This window comes from Cryptomeria japonica, chromosome 4 (assembly GCF_030272615.1).
Source record: "Cryptomeria japonica chromosome 4, Sugi_1.0, whole genome shotgun sequence".
NCBI classification, from domain to species: Eukaryota; Viridiplantae; Streptophyta; class Pinopsida; order Cupressales; family Cupressaceae; genus Cryptomeria; species Cryptomeria japonica.
The window spans coordinates 422,991,866-423,015,074 of NC_081408.1; the positions used below are offsets into that span (position 1 = coordinate 422,991,866).

Genomic DNA, 23,209 nt, shown 5'->3' on the forward strand with positions numbered 1-23,209 from the left:
CACTATCAGAAACTGACAAAATCAAATAGAAAATGTCATTAAAGATTATTTATTTGTTATTTGCCAGTTTTCCCAAACTATAACCCCCCCTTTAAAGAGATTTTTTCCTCCAGCCCATGGAGAAATTAAAAAGTAAGGTCTTACGTGACACTGCAAGCTGAAATAGGGGAAACAGGACATTACAAGCTTTAGTTACTTAACCCAATGCAAAAAGTGTCACCTAGCAAACCCAATCCCATAATTTCTATGTTACTAAGATTATCTACAATGACATACAAAATACTTGCCTTGTTAGAGAAACTTTTTTGATACAATAACATTCACAATCTTTGATATGTTCTTTTATGATATATTGCATGCCAATAAAAGTAACATTGCATGTTTATCAATATGCATTCCTTACATGGAGATGTACATCATGGGAGTGCCCATAAAAATAGCTATCATGTGATTATGATTAAGTTCCTAGTAAGTAGAAAGTAGATAATTCATATATGAGAATACACTTTATATTGAATTTTCTCTGTCAGATGTAGTAGAACTAGAGGGTAATGGCTATTGAAAATTACTAATTCTATGAAAGTGAATGATAAACTGCTGGTCTTTCTTATTGGATCGATATTACAACCATTGACCCAGACTCGTTGATACTTGTTTCAACGAGGCATTTCTTAATTTGGTAATATGCGAAAACTAGAGAAATGTACAATTTATTTTTCAAACTAAGAGTTTATTCTTCATGAAGTTCCTTTAGATCTCTAATTAACTATCCTTGAATATGCAATTACAAACTTCTAACAAGAATTTGTCAACTTAATGGCACTAGATTTTTTAAGCTTCCATAGGCTTATTACCCCAAGATATTTATATGACTATATCTAATCTGGATTTGATTAATAATCATTTGAATTTAAATGTGTTATAGGCAGAAGCAATTATTACCATAGCAGAAATCTAGAAACGACATCACAGCAAACCCTACACTAGAGAAATTGGAGCAAACCTGTCTAAGGAAAGAAAATCATGCCATGAAATTGTTAAAGCAACCTGCCAAAGAAAAATGAAAAAGAAAAAGTGAAAATGCACAAGTATAACCCTACCAACGCGGGTAGGTGAAATCTGATGAATTTATTTCATAAAACACATGGTTTAGCATGTAAAAATCATTGAATACTGACAAAAGCTCGACAATCAACAAAACCACTTTTTTCCCTTTTGGAGGGGGAATTGGGAATATCACCATTTTGCAATTAATCATGATTTTGGTGATTTATTTCCAGTTCTTTCTTCCATTCTTGGACATATTCTAACGTCATAAATCTACCACAGAAATATCAAGTCAAAACTCAATTTTCAAGAAACTTCACAACTCGAAGAATGCCAGCACCCAAGACAATTGGACACCTAGACTCTAGAGTTTAAATGAACTCATATAATGTTGAAAATTGATGAGTTGATAAAGCCCTAACCATAATTCTTCCCTAAAAAGTTTTCTAATAGATGTCTATCCTAGGTCATCTTATAAAATTACTCTTATTTGTAATTTTGAATCCTAACAAGAAGAAGCAGAACACTCTCCAACTTCCACTAAGGTTTTCTAATTAGAATTCTTTTAGCAGCAGATCTCATAAACAATAATGTGCTGCACCTGACCCAGCTATACGAGGCTAACACAATTTTGCAAAAATATTATTGCCATGTTTGAATAGAATCATTAATAACCTTTAATATTGTTGAGCCAATAGACATCGTCTCAGATTAATCAGCATTATATGCAGTTATACAGAAAAATTTCTACAAACAAAAAAAAATTTACTGAGTCATCTAATATTTCATAAGCCAGTCAGAGCACATGTAATTCATACATGGGAGGTATCCGACCAAGCAAAGAACATCTAGTTATGCTATTCTTTGCCAGAAGTGCTGCAACTTGAATGGGATTCTGAACTCCTGATTGACATGAATCAATGTTAATATGTATGATATCTTTACATGAAAATGAAACATGTAAAATGTTCATACAAAATTTCAATTTATATTCATCTCCCTGCTTTCTCTTTTTGAATGATTAAAAAATAAAAAATAAATCTACCATTGATTGAAAAGTTTTAAATTAATTTTCTAGGCAAGCTAACTCGTAGAGAAGATTAAAAAATAAATCACAAGCAAAAGCATTCACATCATCACCAGGTATTCCTCCCACAGCCCCAAAAGCTCCAGTCAAACCATCCATAATACTAGCATCAGACTCCACATGTCCCTCTTCTGTCAGATTGGAACCCCTTCCTGCATTTGTGTGCTCGTCGTCCTGAAGTGAATACAGATTTATGACAATCTATGAAATTTTTCCTCTTCCTCATTGCACATTCAAGACAATCATGCAAATCTGGTCTTCACATGGGAAATCAAGAAAAATCACTGACATGTAGAATCTAACACTAAACACCAAGAGACCAAAGATTGCAAAAGTATGAAGTACCTCAAGGAAGTGATTTAATTTTTAATCATTAGGAACATGAAATCAAAATTAAAGAAAGACATTGTATAAACATCGTTCAATGACCAAATTTTTATTGTTGTAAAATTCTGCGAGTATCCATACAAAACTCAAGCATTCATACAATTTTTTGTCCATTTTGTCATTAATTAGTTGGCGTTCATGTGTCACTCCAAGTCACTTGTGGTGTATCCCCTCACCAAATTGTAAGGATAAGAATGACATGTCACAGTCTTGCACTTAGACTAACATTTCTTGTATGATATTCGAGGTTGCAGCTGTTTCAAAACAAAAATGATGAGGTTTGTGTTTTGACAAAAAGTTGTCATGCATTGAACACATCATTGACATTTTCAAGCACAATTAATTTTCATAACTCACGGCGCTCAAATGTGTTTGAAAATGTCAATGACGTGTTTAATGCATGACAATTATTTGCCAAAATGCCTATGATAGTTGCAGCTCTTCTTAATCAGTGAATTCAGAAATTCCAATGTTCCACATCTGTTTGACAAAATGACTGCACTAAAAGTTGAAAATTTTGCAGGTTTGTTAAAATAAATTGGGACATTACAGAAGATAGGCTTTTTTGGTATTGTTGAGTTGTGGTTTAGTTTGTGACAACAACAAAATCCAACAAGGACAAAGATTTGCTACCTTGCAATCCAAAGATATCTACAAATAAGTGAAATCAATCAATGAGAAAGACAGAAAAAGAGAATGTTGAAAATCAAAACAATATTTGGTCTTTGCTTTCCTTTCATGCCTTAGGTGGACTTTGTCAAGCTATCTGCCATTTTTCCTTGAGGAATGTTGATGTGTGTTTTACGCACATACGAACACAGAATAAAATACCAAAGTATTTTACCCTGTCTTGAACAAAATCACCTCAGATACTAAATATCTGATCAACTAAGACAATGCCAAGGTTTCTACGGTCAGTTCTTGACATGTGGGTAACTCAATGGTTTGATGCGATATGCTGTTTTCGCTTGGGGAGTGTTGTGCTCTCACACACCTCTGGTTCAGGGGACCCCCAAGTTTTTTTTGCAATCTCCCGAAAATCTCAAAAGGAAGACAATCGTGTGAAATACCTCAGTGGGCCAAAAAAGAATGTCCAAAGTTGGCAAAGGGACGTTAAAATCCCGAAATTCGCCATAAGGAGGAAAGATGTCAAAATTCTTTTTACTTTTCAAAAGTGCCCATATCGCTGAAATTTGCCCACAAGGCGTAAAAGTAGGAAATACCTCCAAAGTTTTCAAAGCAACCCAAAACACCGAAAATCGCACTATGGAGGGTAAATATCATAAGGTTTTAAAGAGTTTTCAACATGGTCATTTTCGCCGAAGTTTGAAAAAAACCCCCCAAATCGCGCAGTAAATAGTTTGCAAACCTGTCTAGAATCCCGAAATTCAGTAACTAAGGCAAAAATGCGAAAATTTTAAAGTTTCCAAAAGCTTCTTAAAACCCGAAATTTCCACCAAAGAGGTAAATCGCTATTTTTGTTAAAGTTTGAAAAGACTATTTCGCCAAAGTTCAGCAGCTTAGGCGTAAATGTCAAGAGTTTAGAAAGTTTGCAAAATAGGTGAAAACCTCGATTTTCACTAGCTAGAGGTAAATTGCAAAGGTGTTAGAGTTGAAAAGAGCCTCTAATTGTCGAAGTTCGCTGTAAAAGGCGAAAATGTCAAAGTTTTAAAGAGTTTACAAACCCTCTAAAGTCGTTGAAGTTCCATCCAAAGGAAATCGTGGAAGTATAAGGTTGCGTAAAATGAGAAATCCCCGAAGTTTGCGAACTAAAGGAAAATCGCGAAAAGGTTAGAATTTGCAAAATGCCTAAAAATGCCAAAGTTCGGTAAAGTAGAAAACCACGAAAGTTTTTTAAAAAGTTTTCAAAACCCCCTCATTCTCCGAAATTCGCTAACTAAGCCAAAAGTCGTGAAGTTTTCAAGAGATTTGCAAAACCCGCCTAAACTCCGAAGTTCGCAACCTGGGGAGAAACTGCAAAGGGTTTTAAACAGTTTGCAAACCATCGTAAAACCCCGAAGTTCGTAAAAAGCAAAATTTAAAAGTTTGCAAAGAGTCAAAAGGCCCGAACTTCGGTGATAAGAGGGTAAAATGCGAAACTATTTAATATTTGCAAAGCTCCAAAAACGCCGAATTTAGGCGATAAAGCGCAGAATGTCAAAATTTTGAAACTTTGCAAAGAGGGCAATTTCGCCAAAATTCGTGTTGTCCTCATTTTTGTTTTCAAAAATGAAGGACCATTACATGAAATTTTTGTGAAAAAAAAAAAAAATTTACTCTATGGCATGCTTCCCGAGGCAGAATTTCGACTAATCCTTGGACTGGCTTAATCCTCAATCCATCCTCGAACTACGTTTCGAATTTCGTCAAATTCTGGGTTCGTTTGCTATGTCTTTCCTTCAATTTCGGGTTTTAAAATCCCGACTGCAGGAGGAGAATTTTCTTCAAACTACAAGTTTTAATGATGTCCATTGTTTTGGTCTTTGTAGGGAAATTTTTAGCTTATTATATGTGCATTTTTATTAAAAGATGAATACTTGTCATTTGTTTTAAATTTCTCCTTTATTATTTTTATTGTTTTTTGGCTTTTTTAGTTAAAATAGGGATTTTTTGGTTAAGTTACAAGTAAACTTGTAGTTCTCTCTAAAAACCCCTACTTTAATGGTTTTTACATGTAATAGGAATTTTAAATCCCCATTACATATGTGCAAGAAAGTATAACTTGTTGTAGGGATTTTATTTCCTTTTTACAATTATTTAAAACTTGCATTTCTCTCCAAAAAACCCGATTTTGCCTTGCAAGTGCATTTTTGACAATTTTAAACTTGCAGTTTGGTCTAAAAAACCCGATTTTGCTTATAAAGTGAAAAAGTGACAATTTAAAACTTGCACTTTGGTCTTAAAAACCCGATTTTGCTCATAAAGTGCATTTTTTGACATTTTAAACTTGCTATTTGGCCAAAAAATCCCGATTTTGCCCAACATGTTGAAAAAGTAAAATTTTAAACTTGTTATATCTTCTAAAAAACCCGATTTTCATTGTTTCGATGCATTTTGAACTTGTTATTGTTTCCAAAAAACCCGAATTGCAAGGAAAAACGTTTTTTTTCAGGATTTTAGGCCAATTTTTGTGGAGATTTTTTGGGAGATAGAAGGCGTTTTCAATTCCTCCCTATTTTTATGCATTTTCAAACACCTTTCACGCCACATGGAGGTTAAGATTGCTGTTTTTTTTTTGTTTATAAAAGAAAACACATTTTTACCAAAAACCACGTTTTTTGCCATTTGGAATGCCACGAATCAGCAATGTTATGAATCGTTTTGGCTTGGTATGCTAAGGCGTTGAGGTTAGAAAGAGTCTTGGCCATTTTCCATGCCATTTCTCATGCATTTGCTGCCACGTTTTTCAGTTTTGGGCATTTTTTTAAAAAACGTGGCTAGGGTTTTGGAATGCGGTTAATTTCTTTTTTAAAAGTTCTCCTTCCTTCTTTCAAAGATTAATCATCTTTTTGAAGAAGGCATTTTCAGTTTGGAGCAAGGTAAGATTTCTTTTCTTCTTGTTTCATTTTTCTTGCTTTTTCTGTTTTCTTATTTTCTTCTTGTTTTCAAATATGTTGGTTCTTCCCCAAAAATCAGATTTTGTGAGAGAGATTTTCCCCTTTGTAAAGCAATTTTAGAATTGCATTGTTCTTCCCCATTTTCCCTCTTTACTTGTATTCGGGATTTTAAATCCCGTTTACAAGTTGGATGAAAATCATTGTTCTTCCCTTACGGATAAAAGATTTAACCATCTTTTGTTTAAATATGAAGTTGCAAATATGAGAAATACACATCCTTTCAAAATCGGGTTTTTGGAACCGGATTACATGTTGAAAATTTCTTCCCATTTTCTTGAAGATGATCTTCCCAAAATCTTTTCATATTCATTTCCATCATCCGTACATACCATTTCATCCATTCATTTCACACCTTCATTCATTTTCCCCATTTAAAGTCCACCTACGGTCAGCCATCCAGAACCCGAAATTGATCCAAAATGCACTCAAAAAACACTTGAAAATGAGTTCTAAAGGTCCAATTACAAGTGCAAACTTGTAGTTACCCATTACACATATGAAGTTGCATGTTTGTTCCCCGCAATTGCAAGTTAATGCTCTTGTTTTCCCCACACATGTAATGCAGCTTCCAAAACCCAAAATTAACTTGTGAGCCCATTTTTGCATCAATTTCTCTCTTCCCTTGTCAGTCCGGTTTGCACACACAATCTACCAAATCAATCGATTAAAGCATAGGCCTTATTTTGCAAGCAAATTTCAAGAATGAAGGAAGATACAAAGAAGAAATACAACAACAATTCATGGTTGAGAGCATAAAATGCTTTCAAGACAAAGATGGTCATGACATGAAAAGAGGAAGGCAGCCCGTTCCCTATTGAAAAGCTAGTACTACCCCAAGCAAGCAGATAAGGATGCAAGTTCCCGTTCCCGTTCCGGTTCAAGATGTCTTTACCAATCCAGAATACTACAAGTTCTAGCATCCTGAAGCGACATGAAGATCATCACAGACAAAGGATGATGCAGTTAGAGTCGTGTCTTTAGACACATGGAATAGTTTTAGTTATGCATTTGTAATTTTGTTTTGACAAGTTACATGTAAAAGTATTTTTTGTAAAATGCAAGTTACACATTACTTGCACTTTTATAATTACATGTAAGGCAACTACAAGTTGTGTCCAATTAGGACTGTAGTTGGAATAAGTCCTAGTTAGTTATTGAATAAGTCTTGGTGGTTGAGAGAATCTCTCAAGTTAGTTAGGATCCTCCCACCTTTTTCTCAAGGCTCCTCTTCTATAAATACTTAAGGAAGTCTATTGTAATATATATCTTTTGGAAAGCAAGCAAAAACTCTGCCAAATTTACAGCAAGAAGTCTTTGAGCTTATGTATGTGAATTGAAAGTTTTGAAGAATAATAAAGAATTGTTACTCAAGTTTTGAGTCTTTGAGCTACATGTTTGAGTTTGAATCTTTTTATTTCTTCCATGCAAAGTGTTTCTAAAGGAGCTTAGTCTAATCTGATTTGAAGTCTTTGAGCTGCAAGTAGAGAAGATTAATTAAAATAGGAAAATCTGTAGAAGGAGCAGCAAGTCTTTGAGCTTGCGAATATTCTTGAAGAAAAATTATTGTTTGATAAGAAATAGCAGCTAGTCTTTGAGCTTGCACTAGTTCTTGTCTTTGTGCTGAAAGAATAGATTATTCCAGTCATTGAGCTGTTGTCTTTTATTCGTTGTAAAATTTAGTATATCAAAGGGTAGATAGGACTTCCAATAGTCGAGTCTTTGAGCTTGATATTGTTGTCCCGTCCCGAAGGAAGTGACGGGAGCCTTTGAGCATTCAGGAAACTTCATTTCCTTTCTCTGGTTTTCATTTGAAGTTGTTACCATTATTATACATTTTCTTGCTATCACTTTTCTAAGGAGAGAAAAGGATATAGGCCTCCTTGAAGAAAGAAGGAAGACTGCTGTCCCATCCTGTTTTTATTTCAGTTTTAGATAGATAGGGGGAGCCTTCCCTTAATTAGGAGAGTTTCATACTCACACACTGTGGGTGAAGCCACAATTTTATTTGCTTTCACGAGTGTACAAAATTTTCAACCAACAATTTGCACCAAAGACTAAACGCTAAACTTTTTAATCTTTGCAAAAGTGTTTGACATGCCGAATTTCGGCGATAGGAGGCTAAATATAGAAACGAGTTAAACTTTCGCAAAACCGTTGAAATGCCGAATTTCGGCAATATAGCAGGAATCTTGAAAGTTAAAACCTTAAAATCGCAAAACTTCCATTTTCGGCGATATAAGGCAAAAGATTAGAATAAAAGAAAAGCTTGCAAAAGGGCCCAAACCCCCGAAATCCGCCGTTAGGAAAACAATATGCAAAAGGTTAAAACTTTAAAATCGCGAAACTTCCAATTTCTGCGATATGAGGTAAAAGGCCCGAACTTCGGCGATGAAGAAGGTAAAATGTCAAAAGTTACCAAGTTTGCAAAAACGCGTCTTGAGCCGAAGTTCGGCAAATAGAAGAAAAAGGTAAAATCGTTGAAGCCAAGTTTGCAAAGTGCCAACACAAAAAGGGGTGTTAAAACTTGGATATTTTCAAAACCAACTTGTAGGCCGAAATTGATGATTGGGCAAAATCACGATTTCGCCAATCAACCAAGATGCTTTAGTGGATTCAAATTGCCCAAACACCATCAGGACCAAGGATCGGAGTTCACGTTTGAGGAGAAGCATTCAAAAGATACATCTTACAAAGAACTTCTCGAGCCAGACGACATTAAAATTTAATATTTGTTAAGTTAAATTATTTAATTTTCAAAATTGATTTATTAAAATGATTGTTGTTTGCAGGTTGCAGGACGTCATAAGAGAACCAGGAGAAGGCCTAAGAACGCAGATCGAAGAGGGATCTTAATCAAAGCCATGCACTGGACACTGAAGAAAAGGTTGTAGGAACTCGTTGCAGGAGCGCGAGAGCAACCAAACATTGGGAAGCGTGTCGTTGGACGACAAGCTAAAGTCCACCACCGAAACCAAAGACCAAAGAACACTCCGAGTACAACAATCATGCGTTCTCAGGAAAAGTGCACAGCTGGATTTAATTCCAAGAATTCAGTTTTAAACTAAAACTGTTTTAATGTAAAATTGTTTGTGGGCCCCACTTAAGATATTTTGAAAGAAAGGGGAAACAAGACAGTTGTGGACAGTTATGTCCAGCTACTGGATTGACCAAATTAAAGCCAAATAGTGGCAGGTAGTTGGAATTGTGGTTGAATGGATGAGTGAGAATTTAATGGGCACGGGTTAAGGCTGCTAGTTTCTAGAAGGCAGATCAGGACCCCTGGATGCAGTCCATCCTAGCCTTCGATTCAATATTGTAAAATCTATAAAAGGCAGAGGCCTTTCTTTTGTAAAGGGTTAGAGATTTTTGTTAGATAGTTAGGTAGTTGGTTAGAATTTTGTAGTTAGATTTTAGAAGTTAGAATAGATTAGATTTTAAGCATAGCATAGAGATGCTGCAGAAATTGTTGTAATGGCAGCTGAAGCAAATATATGAACATTGAAATATGGTGTTTGTTGTCTTTGTTTTAGTCTGTTTGCATGGTTTCTTTCAGCTAGTTAATTTTAGAGTGCAGGGATTTTAATGGTGAAGTGTGGAGGGGTATTTGATGCATTTCTGGTTCATACCATTGGGGGTCTGTTGATTGGTCACCGTGCATGGTTAGTCTGAACCCAAACTGTGCTTAGCTCAACAGCAGGTGTTCGTCTTAGGCTGCACCAAAATTGGGTGCCTAAATGAGTGTCTCTGGTCTGAAAATCCTTCATCCCTTGGATCTTGCACCGTTTTTGTCCAGTTGTGAGGGTATCTCTGGCAAAACAAAAACTGGTTTATAAAAATCTGTCTACCCACTACATCAACTGTTATCATCCTTGTCCTTAGGCTTCCTGAACCCTTCCCTTTTGATTTTATTTCGTAGTCTGAGGATCACAACAAACCACCTTGTTGCAAATCGTAAGTCCCCTTATGCTCCCAGCAAATCACATCGACCATTGAGGTATCCTGTAGTCAAGACCTGACAATCAAAACCTTGACGTCATCCGCTTTGATCAAACAAAACCAGCATTAGGGATTTCCTTATCTCAAGAGAGGATAGGATACTCAGCAAGTACATTCTATTCTGCAATGGCCGGATGAAGTCGCAAGTTCAGCGATTTTAGACACGTCAATAGGGAGTTACACAATTGTTCGAATGAATCTATCTTATCATGGATTTGGAATAGGCTATGTCGATGACTTAAAATTTTGCACTTTGAGCTTTTAATCTAATCTAACAAGGATTCAAAAAAGGACAAAAGGAATAGGATTTAGGAATTCTAATCTAAAACCTAGAATGCAAGAGGCAGTGAACAAATTCAATGGAATCCTACTAGGCGAGGTCTCACCATCAAAAGAACAATTTGACACAAGCTTAGTGCAATCATCTAAGGTAAATTTCATAGATGTTCAAATTATCACCATCAAACTTTGATACCATCAAGGCAATGCATGACAATCGACGTGCAATAATTGAAGTTAAGTTCATATAAAATTCCAGTTGACCACGCAAGGCTAACTTACAATCAGCAAGAAGCTAGTGGTATGGATTGAATGGATTCCACACAAATGCATTCAATAACTCTTTCATTCAATTTAAAATACTTGAAACAAATTCTAATCTAACTTGGAGGCAATGAGAACCACAAATGCATACAACACTTAAACAAAATCACCAAACTTCAATGATTGTTGTTATTCAAATCTGCAGCATGTAGATGACAATTCTCAAAAATCTTTCTCTTGCAAAGGAGAGGCAATGGGGTATATATAGAGCCTCAAAAGAAATGAATGACCAAGATTCATTTAGAATCGAGGGCCAAGATCATGCCAACACAACCCTAAAGTTGCCCTAATTAGGGTTTACATCAAAAAACAAATCACCAACATGTGATCCAATGGAATGACACCCAATCATCAAGTAGAGAATCTTCTTAAAGATTCCAGCCAACATTCCTCTCTCTAGCAACATATTCCAAGAATTCTACCAAAACTGAATCTAACTCCTCCATGGTAATGTTGGGCAAAGCCTCATGCTGAGTATCAATCACATCCAACGCATCGGAACAACCATCCAAAACATTCTCCCAATCTAGCATAAGCTTTTGCGAACTATGGACATGAATCAGCAGGGAAACTAAATCATCAATTTGATTCTTCTTCAAAGAATCCAACTGGCTGAAGTACATGAACTTCATCTTATCTCTCAATTCCTCTTAAGTGTAGACCATTGGAAGCACTAATGTCTACCCCTAGCAATTCTTCAATGGATGTAAGGATCTTTGATTGAATCTCCTGAATTGACCCTTCCATCTCAACACAATCTCTTTGTGCATGCTCATAAGTAGATTTCCACATGGCCAAGTGTTGTGCGTTGCACACGCTCCCTGTCGCCGACAGGGTCCCCCTTCCTGTTTTGAGCTTTTCGTCGTTGTCCTGCTAGGTTCCAAGCAGAGTTTCTCGGGTCTCTTCGAGCGAGTTCGTGACCGATTTGTAAACTGATTGACGTTGAAGTAATGAACCGATGAATCCTCCTGGCTAGTCTAGCTCTCGGGCGTGAACGCCAAGAGCTTTGTTCGAAGTTTTGAGAATCGCCTTAGATAGGCGTAAGGTGGTAGGAATTGGCGGAGCCCGCCAAGCAAGAGCAGTGCACCTAAGGGTCGCATGAAGACCAAAGTCGACATTTTTCACACCACAGCTGTGAGGCCGATTGCATAAGGTTTGTCACCCGATGTTTGTAAGGTTTGAACGAGAGATGATTTTCGCCTGCTGATGAAAGATCGAATTGCCCGGCCAAGTGCCTTAGTATTCCGATGCCTCCTAAATCTAGATTTGTGGAACCTGGCAAAAGGCTAGTAGGAGGTTCGATGTTTCGTGCAAGTTTTCAAAATTGTCTAAAGCGCAGATTTCGGACCCAGAGGCCCGAAGGGGGTCAGAATTTCACTAAGCTAATCTTGCCAAAATCACCCAGGGGATTGAATTTTAGACCCTGGGACGAAAATTTCAAAATCTGATGCTCCCTACTTGGTCCGAAAATAATGCAGAAGTTCTTTTAAATGTTGCAAAGGTAGCTCTAGGTCTGAAAATCACTTTAAATGTCCATTTTCGGACCTTGGGGCGAAACTAGAGTCTGTAAGAGGCACATTTTGGTCCGAAATTCGCCTCAAGTTCCCATTTTCGGACCCTAGGGGATAAATGGGATAATGTATCAAGTTTGTAAGGTCGTCCCCTAGATCCGAGGTTTCTTTTAGAGTTTGCCAAGCATGTCAAAATCCAAGAACTCTCAATACGCCCAATTTTGGACCATTGAGATTAAAAGATTAAAACGCGAAACGTCCGAAGGGGGCTCGAGGTCCAAAATTGCCTAAGGCGCTCAAATTCGGACCTTAGAGCGATTTGCTTTAAAAAAAATAATAGAAAGGGTGCGAAATGTTCCAAGGACTCTCCTAGCCCCGAAAATCGCATAAGTTCCAAATTCGGACCTTGGGTCGAGTTTAAAAGAAAAGAAGTGCGTTGAGGTACGAAATTGCCTAAGGCACTCAAATTCGAACCTGGAGTAAAATTAGAAAAGTGCAAAGGGCGTCGAGTAAAAAAGAAAGAAGAACGTTTGAGCTCCGAAACTCGCCAAAGCGCTTCAACCCCCCGAAAGCACCATTCAAGTGTCTATTTTCGGACCCAAGGATAAAACGGCAAAATCGCAAAAGAATGGCTAAAGTGCTTTAGCCTCCGAAAACCTTCAAGCATCTATTTTCGAACCCTAAGAACGAAATTGAAAAGAGTAAAAGGCGTTTAATTTTGCGCAGTTTTGAAAACACAAAAAGTTTCAACAGTGCTCCCAACTCCGAAAAAGCACTTAGAGCTTATTTTCGGACCCTAGCTCAGAGATGTGAGATAATAAAAATCGCGAAGGATGCTTTAGGGTCCGAAAGTCGTTTGAAGTCTTATTGTCCTCATTTTCGGACCTGGGAGCAAGAATTAGGAAAAGTGAAAGTGTTATAACTTGCAAGAGGCGCTCGAAGGTCCGAAAAGAGCGAATGCTCCGAAATCATTTAGGACCCAAAACCCCCTCCAGCTCCTAAGTTTCCGTGAATAAAGGCATCGTGACTCTTGAAGTCGCGAAAATCACAAAGGATGGCATAGTTTAAAGGTTCGCACAGCTTGCAAACTCATTCAAATCCTCCGAAGTCATCGCAAAATACTCTCCAAGAAGCCTGAAGCCGCAAAAGGTTAAAATCACCAAGTATACCGAAAACCTCTAAGCTCCGAAATACAGAAGCACGTTGAGGTCCGAGGTTAGTCTGAAGCCATCAATAATGAGTTAAGAATCTGTAGTTTTGGCGAAGCCGTTGAAGTCCGAGAATATCTCCAAAGTGGCGAGAGCACCCCAGCTCCGAAATTTGGAAGATCGTCTTTCAAGTCCGAGGTTTTACCTCCAAAACAATGTCGGTGCTCTGAAAACCGCCAAACGCCCAAGACCCCCAGTAGGTGCAGGTCGCAAAGTTTCCGAGTTTGCAAAAGAGGAAGCGAAAGGTCCAAAATTCACCAAAGTAGGTCAGACCTCCGAAATTCGCCAGAGGTGTGCAAATCGCAAAGTGGAACACGCGAAATTTGCAAGACTCGCAAGGAGGAAAACGCAATTCAGAATTTGAAAACCATCCAAAGTCCGAAAACAAGAAGGTAAAGTGTTGCATTAAATCCTCCTGATCATCTAAGCTCAGATTACCAATTACCCAGGGTAAGAAGGAAACCAATTAAAATGATAAATTCTCTTTGTCCAGCGACCACGTAAATTTAAAACAAAAAGATAACCGTTGGAATTCAAACTTTGCAGGAGTGTCCGTTCATTTCACGCGACAAGGTTGGCTAAACTTTCGCCATCCGCTCCCATCAGGTAAGTACGCTTTGTTGCATATAATCATTTGAAAAATGCTTAAATCGAATGGGCAAATCGTAAAATTTGATCGCAATGCCTGAATTCTTGAAATTTGCATCTCTTTTGCTCATAAACATTGTTCAAACGCTCGAAATTTAGAAATCCACTCTTAAGGCTTCGCCAGAAATTGCACCCCTTTTCAAACTTACGAAAATTTTCATGCTTTGCCTCTGTTGTAAATTAATACAAAATCCAGAAATAATAAGTATAAATGCGTAGTCAGGAATCTTCATGAATATTTTAGTTTCGAGATTGATCAAGCTGTTAGCTAGAAATATTGCTCCACGTCCAAACCAAATTTTAAGATTAATCCCGGCATGCTGGAGCATTTTCTTATCTATCCTGCATTACCTTTCTTGTATCGCCTCGTATTCCGCGTCCGACTGCGGAGGATAGATGCATAAATCGACGGTGGAATCAACAAAAACGCCCGCTGCAGCCGAGACCTCACGAGCATCCAAATCAGACATCCCACATAAGGTTGAAAATATGAAGTACCAGTATCAAAGGAGAGGATTGAGGGAGTCGAAAGTTCAGAGCGTCTGGGACAACATTGGTGATACCGACCTTGGCCATATTGATATTGAGGACTTCAGGAATCGGGTCTTCTCACCCAAAGCATATGGCAGGCCTAGGCAGATGGTGGAAAGTGGCATCGCCCAAGCGGCAGGTTTTCCTCCAGCAATCCAGAACTATGAATTAGTAGTGGAGGCTGCTCGGCATTACGAACCAAAGTCAAGACTAGTGCTTTTGGAGAATATGACTATCGCCGACTTCTCCCCTGAGGCTATTGGTGATGCATTTGATATCCCATTTCCAAATCATCCCACAGCTACAACCATAGACAAAGCACAAACGGCATATGATATGAATCCAGCCTGATGCAAAGCACTGATTAACGAGGAATGGTTCAAGGAGAAAAGGCCTTCGAGCACTAGGATTGTGAAAAAGACCCCCAGGAGTGATTTTCATAATGAACATGAGGATATGGTCACCTTACTCAGCCGAATCATGGGACTTCCTAAGTCCAGCTACTTGGAAGAATGGATGTTCTATTTTACAGAGCAGGTCTTCGCCGGAAAGTCTAAGTTTGACTGGGCCCAGATCATAAGCGATAACATCCACACTCAGCTGATTGAGCTCGAAACGAAGAAGTACTTCACCATGACCTCCTATTTGGTCTATATGTTCGCAAAGAACCAGCCACTGCCAGGATTGATAATGAAAGGTGAAATCGGGAATGGGCCCGGTCAGGTGAAAGTCTATGATTGTTACACATAGCTGCACTACTAGGATATAGCTCAGAGGGAAAAGAATAGCCCGGCTTACGCGGTTGTTCAGTATGAACGCGTCAATGATGCCTTCACAATGTGCCTGGTTAGGCTAATGCAGGGAGGGTTGCACATAAGGCTCTCGGAGCAAGCTACTACTTTAGTGCAGAGGTATGGAGCCTGGTTCATTCAGTTCCCAAGGTTTTCCTACATCCGAATAGCTGGCTTCGATGGTGCCCCCCTTCGACTTCCACGGTATCCAACCAACAAAGTAATCCTTATGGAGGCGGCAAGGCAGTCACGCCCCACCGGCATCTTACTTCGAGAAAGCAAGCAGGCTGGATTCGCATTTCCTATGATCATAGGCAGCCATGATGTCCATTTGAAGACCCCTACCCTAGCAGAGGAGTCCCTTGTAGAGTTGGCCTCTTATGGCCTATAGGACCATTTCCCAAGAAAACACTTCGATCATGATAATCTGGCAAAAAGGGCCTATGGTCGAAGATACAGAGCAAAGGAATCAGTTGAAGACTATTGGAAGAATTGCTCTGATGACTACGAGGTCAAGCGATGGGAATATTCTAGGTTGAGTGTGCAGCAGATGCGACTCTTTGAATACCGTCGGGTCCCAGATCAGCTCACGGACTCAGGAAATTGCCTCCAGGTCCGAGAATTCGAAGCAGTAAGACATCTCTTGCCAGGCGTTGATTGGTCTCAGGACCCAATCACAGATTTCGAAGCAGTTATGGTAGCCCTAGCAAGGTACACAGATCAGTGGTTACATCAGCAAATCGAGAGGCTAGTCCATGAGGGAGTCCAGTTTACTTACCATTTGATGGGCAGTCTCGATTCTCAGTCTTCCGAAGACAAAGGAACATCTAGTGCACCCCGGGAAAGAACTGAGAAACCAGAGAAAAGAAAGAAAGCTAAGGCTTGCAGAGGAACTCGAACGTCCAGAAGAACAAGAAGGGAGAACATTCCTATAAAGAGGCCAAAAGTCACTTCATCTTCAAAAGATCCCAGTTCGTCCGACGATGCCATAGAATTGGATTGCGTACCTGCTCCGCCTTCCCAGAGCGACATCGATGCATTTGGGGCCAATGATCCTCCTGCGCCTGATGTACTGGACACTGAGCTAAGAGCCCTCGAGTTGACCAAACTGGGTAACCAAATAGAAGAAGGAGAAATCCCATCCACCCAGGGGGTCGAAGTGCATGAACCTACCCAGCAGAGCCATCACGAGTTGCTACTCCTTAATACAGCCAAGGACGACTCCACCGTCGTGGGAGAACAAAGGATAGACGAAACTCATGAGCCCAAGAGAACTGAAGAGCAACCTTCACATGAAAATGTCAGACAGTTGTTCAGTGAAATAGGGGAGAACTCAGCTGCAAGCAAAGAGCTTCCTACCTCTTTCACTCCTCCGGTGGCAGGGCAGCTATGAATTTGTGGTCAGTCGGTTGAGAACGTAGGAGAACAGAATGCTGACTTGACCCTATCATCGACCCAGACAATGCCTCAAGAGTGGCTGATTGCCAGAGCTCAGCGCAGGCTGCCACCAAAGCACCCATCGATCTAGAGGATATCTTCTCGCGAATGGATCAAGCAAAGGCTAAAGGGAAGAAGAAACCAAGGGCATATTCTAGAGTGACCAAGGACGAGCAAAGGAACCGCACTCTTCATATTGCCACCCGCCTGTAGACAAGCCAGCAGATCAGATAACACTGGCAGATTATAGCATCACGACTGTCCCCATCGGACGAGCTACCAAAGAGCAAGAAAAGGAAGAATTTAAGGATTCAGTGCAAAACATACTCAAAAAGCTCGAAGAGATCACAGCGGAAAAGGATATGTATCTGGCCCGTGCTGAGCAAGCCGAGGGATACATCGATCAGCTCCTACGGCCATTGCACAATCCCTCCAAATCCCATATTCCCCCAACGGCATTGGCACAAAGGACCAGGACTGAATTTGAAGGAATTCGAGATACTGCAAAGGCCATCAAGGAATGGATGCAAGACATCAAGAAAAGGGGAGAACAAATCCTTAAAGAGGTGAAAGAAATGGCCCTCCATCCAGAGCTCACTCTAGTCAAGCTGTTGGAGGTAAACAGGGAATCCCTTCACATGCACGAAGTGGCAGCCTCTACCCTTCCCCTCATGAGAGCTCTTTTTTGGACACATGCGCAAATTCCCACATTGTCTGACATCCTAGATCCTCATAGCATCAGTGTTCTCAAAGAGTGGTACTGGACCATCACCACGAAGAACGACGCCAAGGAAATTATTGACAAAGAAAGTGACGCATGTGAGGTAATTTTGGGGAACATGCAAGAACTAGGTAAGACCATCCTCCGATCAATGGTTTTAGGATGGATAAATGACCTGTCCGACAATGTAATCCGGCCGGACTAGGAAGAAAGGTTGGGGACAGATAAGGTTTCCTATTCCGCTGGGGACTTGAGTTTTGCTGGTCAGTTCCATTCGGACATATTATGCTTTGAGGGCAATCGCTCCAGCTGGAAGGGCGGTTTAAAGCACGTGGACCAGTATCTCGAGGGCATGCATTACAAAATTCGCCACCCTCCCATGCCTCCATTAAGTCTACTCTTCCAGTTGTGTATCAAATTCCAGGAATACGTTCGTGAGGAACGAGCAGCAGGTCGTGATCTATGGCCTGAATACCTGCATTGCGAGGACCAATTTCTAGAGAAAGAGTGTGAAACCGAAATAGAGAAAGTAGTTTCTCAAAAGTGCCTTTTTCACTCCAAATCTTAAAATACACTTTTGTCCAAAAAGGTGACAGTTGACTTTTGGTCAACAAATTGTAAAACTTTTTGTGCACATTTTTGATTTGTTCCAAATTGTTGTAATTATCCCTTTTTGGGTAGTTATTGCCCATTTTGGGGTAATTGTTGATATTTGCCTCCCATTTATGGGTATGGGCAGCAATGCTTTATGGATGAATCTGGGCCACTTATTTAGATTAAATCTAGGCCATTCATCCTTTTTGAAGCCTATTTAAGGGACTGGTTTTCCCTCTTTTTTGTAAGAAGTTCTTGGATTGTTGCGAAAGCTCTGAAGAAATTTGCAGGAATTAATACAATGAATTAAGACTATTTTCAAGTTTCCTTGTGAGTGCATGGTCTCCTTCTTCACTTAATTTAGAAAGCTTTCAGTTATGTCTATTTATTTTACGTAGCATTTTTTTTAATCAAGCATCTGATAGAATCTTTACCGTCCATACCATTAGAGAACAGCTGATTACTTTTCTTTCTGAATGGTTAATCTGGACCCTTTCATGCTCAGTTCGGTTATCAAATACATACTATGAATGTAGAAGTTCTAATATCATACTTGATAATATGAAAATCTAGTTTCTGCTTTGAAGATTGCACTGGATTTATGCAAACATTGTGTCTAAATAGCTGATGATGTTTAATCTAGTTTCCTGGAGGTGTCTGTCTGCTTGACTGAATTTGCTGTCTTAGTTAGAGTTTGCAGTTCGTGTCTCTCTCTCCCTCTCTATCCTTCCCTCCTTTTCCCCCTTTTTTTAGAAAATCTGCAGTCCTATCAAAACAACATCAAATTAACCAATATCATCCGATGGAAAGATCGTAAAAGTTCCAGGGAACTTATCCGTAAATTGCCAATTAAACGTAAATCCCCCATGTGTTTCCAGCAAAAACACATCAAGCCACTGAGAGGTCCCGCAGTCAAGACCTGACAAAAGAAACCTTGAGGTAGTCTCCTTTGATCAAACTTAGAAAATAGCATTAGAGACTTCCTTATCTCAAGAGAGAGTAGGATAATCAGTCGGCTATTCTATTCTGCGTTGGCTGTATGGAGTTTGCAGCGATTCGATTCCAGACACGTCAACACCAAGGAACAATACCAACCCTGGAAATCATATATATCTCCCTCGTGCACAACCCCCTCGTGCATCAACGTGAACGTAGGAATTTTCTTCAGCACTCTGAGGCAGGGAATAGTCTTCTCCTGAATAGGCTGAAAATCATCCCAAACTCCTTCCAAATACTATTTCCTAAATGCGAGCATTGATGTCCTCTCAAATGCCTTGACAAACTGAGTTAGGAAATCATCCACCTGTTTTATTACATCTTCAATCCATTTACCAAATTTTGCATGTGTATTCCCCATTGCCTTATGATCAAAATGAAGTCCACGCGGTCAGTTACATAGGAGAGACAAAGGTGGGATTCTCACACCTCATCCCTACAATATGTTCCCTAAGCTTCATGTTTTCTTCCTAATACATATTTTTCTTCTCAATCTCCCTATCCAACCTTGCATTGATCGCCCAGACCATATCATCGAGCTCCTGGAACTCTTGTGTCTTCTTAGTCCATCCAAGGGCAACCAAAGTGATCTGGTAATCCATGGGAGCAGCCACATCTCTAGTCACATCACCTATTGGGATAGCCACTTGTTCAATCCACACACCTGGTTCATCTTTGGCCATGTTTGAAAATATCTTAGCCTTCTTTGGTTCCTTCTTCTTATCATCCCTAGCTAAGTAGTCATCAATCTCGTCAATAGGTTGTGTCTCTATCATCTTCTTACTTTTCTCCATGCTTCGCAGCAACCAATCGAGAATGGTGGAAATTTCCATCTCATCATCAAGACACATTTCCCAATCAAATCCCCTCAATGCTAAGATAACATCATCATCGTCCTCCTTGTCCTTAGTCAAATCATAAACATTATTGCCCAAACTAACCTCCAACTGGACAATGGGAGATCTCGGCTACTCTTCATCTTCATGTCGTAGTGTCGATGTTGTCGTACAATGCAACTCTTGAATATTCTTTAGCGAAATCACTGTATTGGAGCATTGTTCAAATTATTTGCGCTTCTCTGGCACATCTACCTCCTTCACTGATGAGAAACTAAGGGGAGATAAAGGAGTGCTAGGTTTATGCTTCTTCTTTATCGGTTGATTAACTATCTCCTTTCCCTTCGTCTTGGATTCTCCTGGCATACTCTTCCTTCGTTTAGGAGCATGGCTCTCCTCATCTACATGAATACTTACATCACTGATTGTTCTTTGATCTTCTTCAAGAGAGGACTACTCTTGTTTCATTTTCTCATAGGTGAAGGAAATGCCCATAGCTATAAATTTTTTCATATACTTGTCTACCCATTCTCTGGAGAAATCAACAACTTCTCTCATGAGCACATTCAAATCTACCACCTCTGGCTATGACCAACTAGGCAAAAGGATAGGCTCGTTCACTTCATTCTCATACCACGGATGAGAATGATCACTATCATCTACTACCTGATCTAGAATGAGAAAAGTTCACATTTACTCATGAAATCAACCAACATTTTGGACCACATCCTCTTTCTCACCGTTTGTTCATCCATGAGATTAGCCCAATAATCTTCAATGTCAACCTTGTGTATGAATCTTTATCCCTTGATCCTTTCAACACTCCTATGTGGATCAAATCTATCTCTACTCTTGTAAGTTCCAAGGCGATAGAATGCAATCTCATCAATCACTGAACTGACTGCAACGGTAATGTGACACACCTCCAAAGTCTTTCCAATTGCAATAGGGAAAGTCATCCATGTTCTGTGCTTCTCCTTCTGGATGAAATCGAATTCCAGAAGCTGTCTCACCACCTCAAGTAGGATCATTTGGTCTATAGGATACCTAGGAAGTTTGTAAGGTGTGGATCTGGATCCCTGAATCCGTAGGTATGTGAAGATGGGAAACTATATGTACCACAATCCATATTTCTCTATCAGCTCCATTGCCACTTTGGACAACCTTTTTTGGATCCGGCCTTGCAACATTCTTGTAATGTACATGGTGAAAGCATCGTTCACCCTCCTGTAGTCTTCAAGTCTATGCATATCAAGTTATGGATAACATTCATGTTGGTTGAAAATTTTGTACACCTGGGGAAATATACAAAATTGTGGCTTCAACCACAGTGTGTGAGTAAAACTCTCCTAATTAAGGGAAGGCTCCCCCTATCTATATCTAATCTAAAACTAAACAGGATGAAACAACAGTCTTTCTTCTTTCTTCAAAAAAGCCAATATCTTTTTCTCTTCACAGAAAAGTGATAGCAAGTTAACTTAAAACAGTAAATACAAAAATGAGACATTTTTGTAGGAATTTTGGAACATAAAGGGAAGCAAAGTTTCCATGAAGGCACATAGACCTCCGTCACTTCCCCGAGATGGGAAAACAGAAAGAAAGCTCAAAGTCTTCAACTATTCTATTGTCCTATCAACCTTTGTAGATGATTTTCTAGTAACCAAACACAGTATGTAGCAGCTCAAAGTCTAACTACATGTTGCACTTCACCTTATATGCACAAGTCTTAAAAATAGAAGCAGCACAAAGTCTACAAGCTATCTTCCCTCTTGAGCTTTCCATACTAGTTTCAAATATAATAAGCAGTTCAAAGTCTGCAAGACCAAATCTGAAAACCAAACATATAACTCTAAATACAATTAGCAGTTCAAAGTCTGCAAGATTGAATTTAATTCCCTCTTTGACAATAGAACAAAACTCACAATCAACTCTAGAAAATGTCGTCACATAACAACTTGAATTGGCACAAAGTCTCAACACAACTTGCTTCTTTTATTGAAAGCAATCTGATTTACATCTAAGCTCAAAGTCTTAGAGTGCACATACAAACTGGCAGAATTTTGTTGCATTGACAAAAGATAAAAGATACAATAGACTCCCTCAAGTATTTATAGGAGAGGAGCCATGAGAAAAGGTGGGAGGATCCTAACTAACTTGAGAAATTCTCCCAACCACCAAGACTTATTCAACAACTAACTATGACTTATTCCAACTACAGTCCTAATTGAACTCAACTTGTAGTTGCTTTACATGTAATTCCAAAAGTGCAAGTAATGAGTTAACTTGCAATTACAAAGTTATTTATTTACATGTAACTTGTCAAAACAAATTACAAATGCATAACTAAAACTACTCCATGTGTCTAAAGACACGACTCTAACTGCATCATCCTTTGTCTGTGATGATCTTCATGCTTCAGGATGCTAGAACTTGAAGTATTCTGGATCAGTGAAGACACCTTGAACCGAAACGAGAATTTGCATCCTTAATGATCTTTGTGTCCTTGGCCAACGAACTTCAACCTTATCTTCTTGCTTGGGGTAGTACTGGATTTTCAGGAGGGAAAGGGTTGCCTTCCTCTTTTCATGTTATGACCATCTTTGTCTTGAAAGCATTCTATGTTCTCAACCATGAATTGTTGTTGTATCTCTTCTTTGTATCATCCTCCAATCTTGAAATCCGCTTACAAAATAAGGCCCATGCCTTAATCCATTGATTTCGTAGATCGTGTGTGCAAACAAGACTGACATAGGAAGGGATAAGTTGATGCAAAAATGGGCTCATAGGTGAATTTTGGGATCTGGAAGCTGCATTACATGTGTGGGGAAAACAAGAGCATTAACTTGCAATTGTGGAGAACAAACATGCAACTTCATATGTGTAATGGGTAAGTATAAGTTTGCACTTGTAATTGGACCTTTAAAACTCATTTTCAAGTGTTTTTTGAATGCATTTTGGACCAATTTCGGGTTCTGGATGGCTGACTGCAAGTGAAGACTTTAAATGGGAAAAATGAATGGTGTGAAATGAGTGGATGAAATGGTGGGAATGGTATGTACGGATAAAGGCAAAGAGTATGGATGAAAATGGAAAGATTTTGGGAATGTCATCTTCAAGAAAATGGGAAGAACTCTCAACATGTAGTCCGGTTCTAAAAACCCGATTTTGAAAGAATGGGTATTTTTCATCTTTGAACATT

General features: G+C 39.1%; 1 protein-coding gene across 6 annotated transcripts in view; it reads right to left on the reverse strand.

Moving 5' to 3' along the window:
* Positions 1-23,209, reverse strand: part of LOC131030723 (putative threonine aspartase) — a 328,757-nt gene that overhangs the window by 225,920 nt on the left and 79,628 nt on the right. For all 6 annotated transcript variants that reach the window (XM_057961650.2, XM_057961657.2, XM_057961643.2 and 3 more), the window contains exons 3-4: positions 2,188-2,308; positions 1,866-1,950 (exon numbers count right to left, since the gene is read on the reverse strand). In XM_057961650.2, the coding sequence (XP_057817633.2) occupies positions 1,866-1,950; positions 2,188-2,308 (206 nt within the window). The remainder of the gene's footprint in view (positions 1-1,865; positions 1,951-2,187; positions 2,309-23,209) is intronic.